Below are 13,970 nucleotides of genomic sequence, written 5' to 3' on the forward strand. Positions count from 1 at the left end.
GGATACTCCATTTTGATTGTCATTCCATATCCCTTTATATACAAGTGTCATATTGGAAATTTCATAAAAATGGTTGGATCCCTGTATCTACAGTTATATCCATGTGACATAGGGGTTAACTAGTAAATTAACTCTCTTAACTCATCTTATGTTAGTGATAACCAAGGTTAAATGGATGAAAGTCTTTTTTATTAACGGTGCAAAAAATCAGGTGCCTTTTTAAAATTTTCCAAAACTTAGGTGTATTTTTTATTAATGCCCACACTTTAGGTACATTTTTTAAAATTTCCCTTCCAAAAAAGATGATCCAAGGCCTGATTCCTAGCAAACAAGTTATGTTTAATATAGACATAGGGCTATATTGAGTAAGAGATGTTTTTGAACCCAAGGCATACAGGAGCACAACCGTGGACATATATATATATATATATATATGTGTGTGTGTGTGTGTGTGTGTGTGTGTGTGTGTGTGTGTGTGTGTGTGTGTGTGTGTGTCCCCGTATCCTAGTTGTATGAAACTCTTGAGTCATATCGAGAGTATCCACGCCATGTTCCATACCCTTTTCCATGTCTATGCAACATAGGCTGTCAAAGGGTAGGATATCCATTAGGGTGCATCCAAACTCACCAAGATAACATGTATTCAGATTCTGGATATGTTGGATGAGGAAAATGGGAGACTAAACCCAACATATAAAATATATAAATATTTAAAAATTGCCTCTTTCACTTTAAAATATATATTATAATCTTATTTACTTATTTCATATTCACTAGAGTTCTTTTTCTTTTAAAATTTGTCATCAATTACATTATATTTCTATTTCAACTTAGTTTCAGTACTTGATGTTCTTAATTTTAGTGATTTAGAATTGTTATGTTACACATGTACACACACATACATCTATATGTCTGTACAGCCGTATCCCCATGTCCTAATTTTTGAAAAGAGAAATTTTCAAAAAATGTAACTAAAGTTTGGGCATTAATAAAAAATGCACCTAAGTTTTGGAAAATTTTAAGAAGGCACCTCATTTTTGCACTGTTAACCAAAAACAAACTTCCATCCATTTAACCTAGGTTATCACTAACCCAAGATGAGTGAAGAAAGTTAATTTACTAGTTAACCCTTCAAAGACTCCTTCCCTCTTTTTTAGATGCATTTTTTAAAACATGATGTTGAGGGTAAAATGGTAATTCTACATCACATTTAACAGCAACCTTAATGGTAGTAAACACTTGGGCCTTTTTAATTAACCACAATATTTTTTAGGTGCATTTCTAAAATTTCCCAAAACTTGGGTGCCTTGTTTTATCAATATACTAAAACTTTAGGTGCCTTTTTTTAAATTTTCCTTTTGAAAATGATCGAATTGTACCAAGTGTATCTGCATCTTATCCCACTCCCACATCCATGTGACATAGGTGATGCCCAATAAGGCTTGGGTAAAATGGGGTAAAAACAGAACAGATCATACGTTCAAATCAATCAATGAACATATTGCAGATTGGAGAGACACAAACCAAAGATTGTACATGTTTCAACCATTCCTTTCTATGCTGATATGGTTGCTGATGTCAAAATGTTTCAACCATTCCTTTCTATGCTGATATGGTTGCTGATGTCAACAGGTACACACACGTGAACACATGACGCTCTTCCAGCTTCTAGGCCATGCAAGCCAAAAGGGGTAATGGCCAAATACATGCAACACCTAGTCAGCTATGGCTATCAAGGATATGTCACAGGAAGTAGGAACAAATACAAACAACACAAAGATGCATAAAATATGCATCGCAATCCTGTGAATACAATTCAATCATTAGATAAATACAACCATATTTGTACATGCATGTGTATATGTGTGTGTATGAACATGAGCATAAGGCAATAATTCCTCATCTGCAAGCATCAAGATCATTAAATAAAATGAACACTCATACTAACACCAACCACAAAGAAAAATAGCAACAACCAAAAATCACCACATCACAAAAAAAAAGAAAAAAAAGGTAGTCATGGACAATGATGGCCATCTCTAAAGCATGTCTGACCTTACCCATAAAGTACGCTCAACATCATGTCATATGGATGACATAGGCACAACGAGGCAATGACTTTTCCATGTAATGTAGTGTGACAGTGATGCCCTAACAATTCCAGGCTGTGCATACCTAGTGGTTCAAAATCCAAGACCAACTAAACAAAAGTTACGGCCCTAGAAAAAGCTCCTTTACCCTAAGTTGCTTTAATTGAAAGTCTCAAAGGATGTACTAGAAGTTTGTAATAACATTTCAATGAAGATTGTGATCTTTTGATCCACATCCAAATAAAGAGATCTGTTTCATGATATACAAAGAACTCCCACCCTGTAACGCGTCCATCAAACATTTACCACCCTCTTCAGGTTCCTATTCTTTGAGTCCACATCAGAAGATGATTGCCCCTCACCAAACCAACAGTTTTTAACCTTGTGATTGAGGTCACACATGCATGAGGCCAACCATATGTATGACTTCAATAAGAGTGTTTCCATTATCCACGAGTCATTCCCAAATGAAATGTACATCACGATCCCTAACTTCCTTCTGATACCTTTCAAAAATATCAAATGACACAATATAAACCATGCACCTGGAATTTTCCATTAACACAACCAAGGTGATCAAGAAAACCTATATTTGTCCCTGACCATCAAAGTTAATTAATTTCACTCATCAGAACAAATGTTTAGAAAGTGAAACTTAACTTCATGATGTCATTGTGGTCAGTACATTTTTCCGCTATTTGCTCAAAGCTATCCCCATAAGTTAATCCATTTGGCTACAGGATGAAGGGAGAATGTAGTAATTGAATCAGCCTGAAACTTTTGAGAAAGAGATGAACCCGGATATATATCTATGGGGTAACATTTGGTAATGGCACCAAAACTTACAAACACCTCTGGATCTCCATGGCACAAGTTGTTTTGATCGAATCTGACCTTATGGATGGATTCAGCATACTTAAAATAGTGTGGACCAGCTTTTGGATCATATTTTTTCGATGAAAACATGATTTTATGACCCAAGAAAGTATTGCACATTCTAGACCGTTGATTTTTGAAGCCTTATAAAAACCTGTCCACATGTCATAATTGGATGATCTAAGAGCTGATTCCCACTAAGACAAACATGTAGATCACGTTTGTAAGGTTGATTTCATGAAAAACAAAAAAAAAATTGTACTTCATGCCGCCATTACCAAATGTTACCTCTCTCTCTCTCTCTCTCTCTCTCTCTCTCTCTCTCTCTCTATATATATATATATATATATATATGGGTAACATTTAGTAATGTCCATCTGACCATCCAAATGAGCTGGAAATCACATGCACGGGTCATGTTGACCCAATCTGAATGAATCAATTGAGCATGGTCTAAATGCTAGGAACCAGCTTCTAGCAAGCCGAAAAAATAGCACACATTGTAAGCCATTGATTTTTCAAGGGACAGAAAATTGTGCTTACATGTGCCGATTCCCTCTAACCAAAACATGTAACCGATTCCCTCCAACCAAAACATGTAGATCACATCTATAAGGTTAGTTTCGTGAAAAATGACACAAAAAATAATTAAAAAATGAAAAAGAAAACTCATTCGGAGGTCATGGTGACCTGAACAAACATAATCCCACATATATATACTGTCTACACCGATCTATACAGCCTATGGAGCTTTTGAAAGGTTCTTTTCTGTGTTTTTTTCGGACGTGACCATACAGATGTGTTCTACGTGCTTGATTTTGTAGGAATCAACTCTTGCATCATCTGATTCCGATGCATGGGTAGGTTTTTATGAGATTTGAGAATTGATGGTGTAAAACTTTTATAAATATCATAAATTCCAAGGCTTAAAAAATCACGTTTTTATCTAAAAAACATTATCCAAGTGTTGTTTTCTAGAAAATCGACCATGGCGAACGCATTTTCGGGGTTAAATTTGGGAAAAACAACCCAGAAACCACCCATTTGCTCACGATAAGCACGAAATGGAGTAGGCAGCTACTCTCTACTATATATATCGGTATCACCGATATCGCCGAGAAATTGAAAATATCACGATATTATCAGGGATTTCAAGGTAGCTGATAATATCGGGAATATATCACGATATTTTCAATTTCTTGGCTAATCATATATCTCGCGATATTATCACAATATTATCGCAAGATATATCGTTACAGAAAACTGTGTGATTTTCAGATTTTGATTTTTTTTAAATCCCCAATTTTTTTGGAAAAATCACTATAATTTGTTAAAAAAATGACCTTGGGCTCAAAATTTTGTTTGATTTGGTTCAAAAACTAAATCAAATCAATGAGTTTTGCAAATTTCATGATTTTTTTTCAAAAGATCTTGTTTTCAAAAAATATGAAAATTGGAGGATTTTAAAAACAAAAAAAAATACTATTAATTTCTATTAATAAAAATGGAATGATTTCCAAAAAGTCTCGAGTATTGAGTGAGATTTGAAAAAATCCCCAAATCAAGTGTCGTGAGGAGTTGTTTCTAAAAAAGGGCATTTTGGGGATTATTCAAAACTTTAAAATGTGGGGTTATAAAAAGTTATAAAGGGTAAAATAGGAAATAAAAGTAGAAACGTGTTTTAGGTTTTAAAAGGTTTTTTAAGAGGCATATGAGGACCTCGACTAGCTCGATATTGGGTGAGTTACGATCGACCGCAGTAAGAGAAGGAAAGGAAGAAAGGAAAGAAGGAAAAGAAAAAAAAGGAAAGAAAGTAAGGAAGGAAGGAAAAGACAAAAAAAGGAAGGGAGAAAAAGAAATAAGGAAAGAAAGAAAGGGAAAAAGAGAAGATGCCTAAGGAAAAAGATCCTTTTTGGAGTCACGTAGATGAACGTAAAGGTGGGAAAGCATGTTGCTACTATTGTGAAAAAGAATATTCCAGAGGAACCACACACTTCAAATATCATTTAGCGAGCATAATATGCAAGCTAAGTCACACGGACTCGGCTAAAAGGTCGACGCACCTACGTCGACACGCACCGACACGGGTGCGGACACGGGGCGAACACGGTCAACTAAGTGTCGGACTCGATCAACACACCAGGGCAGATTTTGTCCACATTTTGGAATCGGTTAACTTTGACCGAGTCTATTTTTGTCCATTTATTAAAATTAATTTGGACTCGAGTCGGGTCCGGATCCGAACCCGACCCGGATCCAAGACGGTATCGAGGTCGGATCTTATTATTGTTTTATATATATATATATATATATTTTCAAATATATATTTTTTAAATATATATAGCCGTGTCCCCGTGTCCAAAATTTTTGAAATTGCGTCGCACCCACACCCGTACCCGTACCCATGTGACATAGCATGCAAGGATGTTGCACCATGCAAGCAAGTGCCACCTATTGTGACATAAATGGCATTGAAAGCAATTCAAGAGTTTGATAATCGAACAAAACAACAAATAGCTCTTGGGTTCTTTAGAAAGCAAGAAAAAGAGCATTGATTCTCTTCTTTTTAATTGTATTGCAATGAACAATTTGTCCTTTAATTTGCTTCAGTTTGAAGAGTTTAAGAATTTTGTTATTGTCGTTTCAAATCATGGTCCAAGATACTTTTCACCAGATAGTAGTGAATTGGCAAGAACAAGATTATTTGATGCAAAAAATAAAATCACAGCATATGTTGATGAAATGAAATCTATATGGTCTCAAACCAGTATCATTATGTCCGATATTTGAAAAAATACAACTAGAAATAGACCATATATAAATTTGATAGTGAGCTCCCCAAAGGGCACTATATTTTGAAAAGCAGAGAATGTTGAATGTCTATGTCACATGGGTGCGGGTGCGGGGATGCAGCACTTCCAAAAACCCCGAGTGCGGGGGTGCGGCAAATATATATATATATATATATATATATATATATATATATATATATATATATATATATATATATATATATATATATATATATATATATATATATTCCTAGGACTTATAACGGGACAAAATTGTTGTGTACTTTGGCGCAACGGGACAAAATTGATGAACCGAAAGGATTGGCAATCTGATCGACCCAGCCTGCTGCGTTCTGCTGACTGTCATGTTTCAATCATGTCTAAAACTCCCTGGTCTTCACGAAAAAAATATAAGCGAAAGGTTTGATGTGGTTTGTTGGAGAGAGAGTCTTCACGAGGCCTACGGCTCCACCGCCACTGCCACGCCACTGCCTAGGGTTGTTCAAATTTCATTTTATATACAGTTGCACCCAGATTTCCGGCCTGGACTCTGGATGACAGCTAAAAAAAATTTATTGGATTTGACATGTGGAAAAGAGAGGTCTACACCAGGCTACGGCTAGAGCACCCATCTCGTCAAGAGAAAAGTGAATACTAATAGCCACCATTATCATTTATTATGGAGAGAGAAAATCCTTGACGAAGAAAGATCTGGATGGTTGAAGGATAAAGACTTCAAAAGGCTCTTGAATTTTGGTTTTAATTTTTGAGGAAGATGGATCATCATTTCCAAGTTAACAGTATGTTTTCCAACGCTGCGAATTCATTGTTTGGAGGCAGGAATAGCATGGGATGCCAACAAAGCTCGTCAGATGTTGTGGACACAAGTGCCCCTTTATAAAACAAGAGAAGCGGTAGCAAGCAGGCATCCACGCTTCGGTTGTTCCGTCCATTCATTCTCTCATCACTACCTGCAAGGATCCAGCAAGGGGTGGGGAGAGGTGAAGAATCTGGAAGTCCTCGTCAGGGAATAGGCAACTCTAAAGAGACAGAAGCTATCAAGGCCAAAATCAAAATCAAAATCAAAATCCAGCAAGGGGCGGTTCCCGCTGCGCGGTCAGCTGTCAGCAGAAATTTTTTTTTTTAAATTCCGCAGCCCATTTCATAGGGAAATTTTATTTTTTTTTAAAAAAAATCAAAATATTGGACCAAAATGATCCTGGGTGTGGTCAACGCACCCAGGGTCGGGTTGACCGCACCCACATCGCGTCGACGCGGGTGCGGCACCTGTCTGGCCGAATCCCTATGACATACTTGAACGTACTCATATGCATGCAGACTTTGTAGTTGAGTTTCTTTCCTCTACAACAGAGAAGATTGGACTTGAAAATATTGTTCAAATTGTAACTGACAATAGAAGCAATTATAGAAGAACAAAAAGTATTCTTGAAGAGCGCTATCGAAATATTTTCACTACATCATGTGTTGCTCATTACATTGATTTAGTGCTTGAAGATATTGATTATTTGGAACATGTATCACCTATTATGAATAATGCAATGTGGATTGCAGAATTTTATATAATAAGCAACAAGTTTTGGATCTGATGAGGGCTCACACAAAGAGAAGAGAGTTAAAGAAACCGTGTGTGACAAGATTTGCAACTCAATTTATTTGTTTAGAGTCTATTTTGAAGCAAGAAGAGAACCTTAGGTTTATGGTTGCTTCCAATGAATGGAGGCAATTAGAAGAATTTAAAACACAATAAGGAAAAGAGGTAACTAACATTATTCAAGGTGATGCTTTTTGGAAGGGTGGAAAAGAAGCAATCATGTTCATTGAGCCATTGGTAAAAGTTTTGAAAATGGTAGATGGAGATGGGACTACCATAGGATATTTGTATGAGGCACTTGATAGAGCTAAAGAGACCATTAAGTGTGTTAACGGGGATAAGAAAGAAAAACATGTCATATTGGAATATCATTGATAAGAGATAAAACCATAAGTTTCATAACCCTATACATGCAGCAGTTGCTGCTTACCTAAATCACCATTTGTTTTGGGAAAGAATGGTAAAGATGGATGATGAAGTTCATGAGGGCTTGGATGTAGTGAAAAATAAGTTTTTTTCTTAAGAAGATGGGAAGATAATGGCCAAAGATCTCTGAAATATCATGCCAAGGATCCTTCTTTGTTTCACGAGGGGTTAGCCATGGATCTTATTCACTCTGCACATCCACGTCAGTATTCTTTTTGCTCTCGCTTACTCTATGGTTCCTTATTTTATGCTCTACTGTTGATTTATTATATTTTGTTTTTACTTTTTAACAATAGGGATTTGGTGGGAGATGTTTGGAAGCTCTGTTACTGTGCCTCAACGAATAGCAATCAAAATTTTAAGCCAACAATGCAGTGCTTCAGCTTGTGAGAGGATTTGGAGTGCATTTGATGCAGTTAATACCAAGAAGAGATCAAATCTTAGACCCGCAAGGCTAACTGATTTGGTGTTTATTAGGGTGAATATGCTTATGAAAAAGATAAGCTCCATAAATAGAGACGAAGAATGCAAATCCAATCTTCATCGATCACGTGGATCCATTTGCTGATGATGGCATAGAGGAAATATTTGTGAAAGCCGTAGAGCAGTTGATTTGGCTTTTGCATCAGATGATGACTGATCTTTTTTTTTTTTTGAGAAATTATGATGTTGAAACTTGAACTTTAATTTAGTGTTATATAGGCTATGACTTATGGAGTTATGGGTTATGAGTTATAATTTTTTTGGGGAGTTGTTTATGTGTTACTTGTTACTTGTTATTTGTTAGTCATTTCATGTTTACTTCTAAGTTCTAAATTGTTCTCTTTTTCTTATTGTTAGATAGATGCTATAATTATTTGTTATGTTGTTAGTTGTTACTTGTTAGTTATCTAGTTACTAATTTATTATTTGTTAGTTTTTAGCTGCTAACTTAGTTGCTCATTTATCAATTTATCTTGTTTATTTTAAGGTCTTTATCTTAGTTTTCTTTTATTTTTCTATTTTCACCATTTTTACTTATTTTTTAGAATTTTATATATTCCCGAGATTTATCAACTTTTGAAAATCTCTCCAAGAAACTACCTTTAACGATACAGGTGACTATGATATATATATATATATAGAGAGAGAGAGAAGGTGGTAGCTGTTTACCACTTTTCAAGCTAATTCTTGTGCTAACCAGGCTTTCGAAGGGTTTTTTTATGTTTTCCTTAAATCTGGCCGTACAGATGCATTTTACATGCTTGATTTTATAGGAATTGACTCTTAGATCATCTGATTTCAATACGTAGGTAGGTTTAAAAAATCAATGGTCTAAGATTTTCTAAATATTCAAGGCTTAACAAATCATGTTTTTCATCGAAAAAACATGATCCAAGTCATGTTTCCTAGTAAATCGACCATGTCAAACACATTGGTATGGTCAAATTTAAGTAATGCATGGGAAAAAACCCTTTGAAAGCCCGGTTAGCACAACAAGGTTGTAAGTATTGTATCGTTACTCGCATCGGTCAGGCCCAAAAAAAGCTACGTATCATAGCGTATCGTATCATAAAAAATCATAATTTTTTAAGAATTTTTTTTCAAAAATTCCAAAAAAAACAAGAAAAATTAGAAAAAAATAACAAAAATTTTAAAAAAATCTGATGCAATCTTCCTCCAAAAACCTCGATAAGAAGCAAAAAATAAGAATTTTTTACCTTAAACCACTTTATTGATTGGAAAAATGATGGAAATGCACTCTTACTTGAGCAAACCACAAAAACCCTCTCTCTTGCGCACGGATCGGCCCTTAAATCACTCTCACGACTCCTAGGATGCGTGAATACCCCTCTAATGAGCTCTACACAAATGAGGAAGTCGGTCCTCAAGAGGTCTTTAAACCCAAAAAACAAAAAATACGATTTGGCCCTTTTTAAAGTGTGTTAAAGGTGGTTAGCAGCTACCACATTCTCATATATATATATATATATATATATATATGAGAAAGGGGATGGTCCTACCCCTTTTTCGTTAGGTCCAGTTAGAACCCTTTAAAAATTGTACTGTGAAGTTTTTTTACTCGATCTTAACCGTTAGATGTGTTTAGCATTGCTAATTTACTAAGAAACAAGCTTTCTTTCAAATTGATTTGATGGAGAAATGTAAATATTTTATCATCAAATTGTAGTATAATATTAACCAATGCTTTTTTACCTCTTTAAAATACACATTTGCGCATAAAAATCTTAATCAAATACATGTTCTCTATTGAGTAAACAATAATAAACACATCTAGCAGCTCAGATCAAGCAAAAAATACCTGAAAGTAAGCTTTTTGGATTGTCCTAACAGGACCTAATGAAAAAAGGGGTAGGACCATCTCTCTCTCTCTCTCTCTCTCTCTCTCTCTCTCTCTCTCTCTCTCTCTCTATATATATATATATATATATATATATATATATATATATATATATATATAGATAGATAGATAGATAGATATATAGATATATATATAGATAGATATAGATATATATAGATATATATAGATATATTCAATCATTTCTCAGTATGTAGATATTTCAGAAATTGTTCTAAAAAATACATTAAAAGCATGGAAAATATCAAAAGTTGGAAATGATTCAGGAAAAAAAAAGAGATTTCAATTTTTCAAGTTGTCTTGTATAGTTAGCCTGCTGTATTTTGGAAGTGTGGCAGCAGTTCTAGTTTTGGAAAATCTTGGCAAAGGATTGTCATATTGTCAGTGTCAATATCTGTGACAGAAGTCACAGAACAAGCATCCTACACAGTTCTGCACTCTCAGGGAGAGTAAAGTGAGCCTTCATCGGAATCAATCACATAATACACCCAAGTTTCTATCTTAGAACTTAGCAAACATGGGATCTTTTCCCAACAAGAGTTTTTTTAAGGCAGGAAAGGCTTAAATCGGCAAACATCCTTAAATAATAGAAATGCAAATGTTCACATATGCGAGCATTTATCTGTATTTTTGTGTGTCCATATAAATGTGCACGTGTTTATATGTACAGTCAGGCCATCAAGTAACAAACACCACATACTTCAAGCTTCTTAGGGACAAAAGTAAATCCATAGTTCCGTTCAGCATAATCTCAGAGCTAGTTCTGGGCATTGGAAAGCTTATAAAGTCATTTATTGAATAGTTCCGACTGCAACAGTATGATGCAGAACAATGAAAAGTTCCCTGAAAGGACAAATATATTCCTAGAGTTTTTTCCAGAAATTTCTGGACAAACATAAATTTCCCAAATACTTCAAACAGAGGCACATACACAAACGAGAAAAATACCAAACCTAGTTAAAGCCATGACATACAATATATATATATATATATATAAACAAGAAGATTCCTATTCTCACAAAATTTCAAAATGAATAAAATGAATACCCAAGACAAGGAGCATTAACAAGAAAAATTAAAGCAACACTGAAACAGGCATTGCTAAGAATTTGTTCCTAAATTCACATTTTATTTAGAAAAAATGATGCTCATACAACAAGGAGCACAATACAGAGACGTAAGTCAAATTGAATAGGGTAACAGGAAGTAAGCAGACAAACCTACATTAAGGGAAACAGCAAAGACTAGGAAGGGAGAAAAACCTGTTGATTCTTACAAAAAAATTTCAAATACACCAGAAAATAGCATAGAAGCACAAAATACTATAAACCAGGAGAATAAAAAACAGAACATAATGGACATATTGAAGCAAGCATAATGAATTAATTAGGAATCATCAACCAACAAAAATCCATCTACAACAATGGTCAATAACCAGAGAAATAAAGACCAATGTACCTGAAAGTGTGAGCTATTTAAACAGTGACCAATTTGGCGAAACAATGGCACCATACAGCGCTGGAACTCTGCTTCCTGAGTTGCTTCCAACACCTCCTCAAGCTCACCCAAGAACATCACTTCCTTAGAACTACTGATAATTGGCCAGTATTTCAACAACCCCCTTATTACTGTATCTGCAAGTTTACAGTCCTTCTCTACAAATTGCGTAATGCAGTAAGACAACTGCTGATGATATGTGGCAATGCATTTTGGCTTGTGAAGTGGTATCAGAACACGTACAAGGAATAGTTTGTGCTCTTCTTTCAATGGCAATGCAAACCCATTAATAATACTACCCAGAATTTCCAGCAGCTCTGCAATCCCATTGTGCTTTTCCGTTTCAAAAATAGAGCAATAGAATATGTTGTTGATAGCCTTCCTAATAAATGGTCGGTGAACCATAAACTTACCATAGACTCGGTGAAGGATAGTCTTCAAGTACTCCCTTTCCCTAGGGTCCTCAGAATCAAAAAGATCCAACAACCTAAGAACAAAGGAATGATCAATGTACCTCTTTGCCAATTTTGCGTCCATCTCCGGTGATGTAACAAACCTTAAAAAGAACTCATATACAATCTGCAAGTGTGGCCATGCAGGATCCATCATGGGCTCCTCTTCTTCCATTTCAAAAGACTCTACTGGTTTGCTTTCATGAGACGAAGAAGAAAGTGTTCGAAACAAATTGGCGGCAACCATTTTTGTGATCTCCTGCATTACAGGCTCGGTGAACTTCCCATTCGCTGATGCAATGTAATCCACGAGTTCCAGCAGTGTCTGCCGCTTGATATCTTTCTCTTTCGTAAACTTGGCAGGATCAGAAAAATCAAACACCACACAGCACATGCTCAACTTCTTAATGAACAAGTTCTGCTTCTCAGAGTTCGGGACATCCCTGAAGCCCGGCAAAGCTTGGTAGTTAGCGACATTCAAGTAATCATTCCCCTTCCTAAGATTCATGTGATCAACAGAAGGCAGTTTACCACCCACATTTGCTTCAGAATTTGCACCAGGGTCCCGATTCAAGACAGAGTCACTGGCTCGAGGTAAAGAAGAAGTGTTAACTGCACCTGAATTTCCATGCCGGGCCCCGACAGGATCATTGCTCCCCAAGGTCTTCGATGGATTGGTGTGAGGAACCGCTGCATTCCCCCCTGCTTCTTTGCTCTCCGCCGATTTTGACGACGACTTTCGGGGGAGTTTACCTAGTATCTGTTTGAACATAACTATCGGCTCTCACTCCCCACCTAAACCTCAAAAAAACATCACTTCAACTAAAAGATCTATTCATGATGGGGATTTCCTACTCCCCAGCTCCTAAAATGATGAAATAGCGCAGAAAACGCAAAATCCCCAAAGTGGATGTTCCTTAATCGCTTGAGATGCAGGCACAAAAGCAAAACAGAAGATGGGTATCGCCCAATATACCTCTACAATTCGCAATCTCCAATTCCTGGAACGATGAAGAAGGCAAAAACGAAATAAAAAAAAATAAAACACAATAAGGTGGGTACCCGTTAATCGATCGAGATGGGCACAGAAAAGCCAGGAAAAGAGATGAGAATGACCTCAATAATACAGATAGATAGCACCAACACACAGGGAGGCGGCTCGAAAGAAAAAGAGGGCAAAAAAATAATAATATTTTCCTTTCCTCGTGAATTCTTGATGAAATCGGAGATAAAAACAATGCAGATATGGAAAGAAAAACGGGGCGCGCTTTTTCTATCAACAAAAGGAAAAGGAAAACAGAAAAGGAACAGAGAGAGGGAGAAAGATGATGATGGGTCTCACTCACTCGGTCGTTTTCTTCCAAAGGGCTGCAGATAGAGGAACAGAACGCACAGTGCCACCCCACGCACGCACCAAGAAAAAGTTAGAGAGAGATAGAGAGAGATGGGGAAGGGGGGAGTTTTTGTGATATTTATGTCACGGCCTCGAGGGGAGAAGATGGCTGCCTCTCTCTATCTCTCTAGTCATCTATGATCGGACAGACCACCCAGGATGAATCTTAAGACAACCCGTCCCGTCCCTTCCAATCTCTGAAAACGACCTCTTTTTATCTCTTTCTTTCCTTATTTATTTATTGATGTAGTATTATGCATTTGTTTATTGTCATCAATGTACAAAGTCTTCCTTACCCGGTTGTATTGTGTATATATGTATATAGCATGCCCCCTTTATCTGTAACCTCATTCCACATCCCTGCCTTACTGTGGTTTGAACACAGACAATGTATCCAATTTTTTATAACTCAAAAAATCATATTCTTCATCAATAAATTATGATCCGATCCCTAACAAACAAATCATGTTGAA

General features: G+C 36.1%; 1 protein-coding gene across 3 annotated transcripts in view; it reads right to left on the minus strand.

Annotated features, from left to right (window-relative positions):
- The window catches only part of LOC149811782 (serine/threonine protein phosphatase 2A 57 kDa regulatory subunit B' theta isoform-like), a 69,841-nt gene extending 56,135 nt beyond the window's left edge, over positions 1–13,706 (minus strand). Inside the window, exons 1-3 of one of the 3 annotated variants that reach the window (XM_089993288.1) lie at positions 13,451–13,685; positions 11,614–13,105; positions 1,592–1,803 (exon numbers count right to left, since the gene is read on the minus strand). In XM_089993288.1, coding sequence (XP_089849414.1) covers positions 1,744–1,803; positions 11,614–12,876 — 1,323 coding nt within the window. In that variant the 5' untranslated portion in view covers positions 12,877–13,105; positions 13,451–13,685 and the 3' untranslated portion in view covers positions 1,592–1,743. Of the gene's footprint in view, positions 1–1,591; positions 1,804–11,613; positions 13,106–13,450 lie in introns of those variants that run through there. The other 2 variants (XM_089993287.1, XM_089993286.1) reach the window with 2 other exon arrangements.
- Between the last annotated feature and the right edge of the window lie 264 nt (positions 13,707–13,970).

Source organism: Nuphar pumila, chromosome 17 (assembly GCF_984573655.1).
Source record: "Nuphar pumila chromosome 17, dmNupPumi1.hap1.1, whole genome shotgun sequence".
Lineage (NCBI taxonomy): Eukaryota > Viridiplantae > Streptophyta > Magnoliopsida > Nymphaeales > Nymphaeaceae > Nuphar > Nuphar pumila.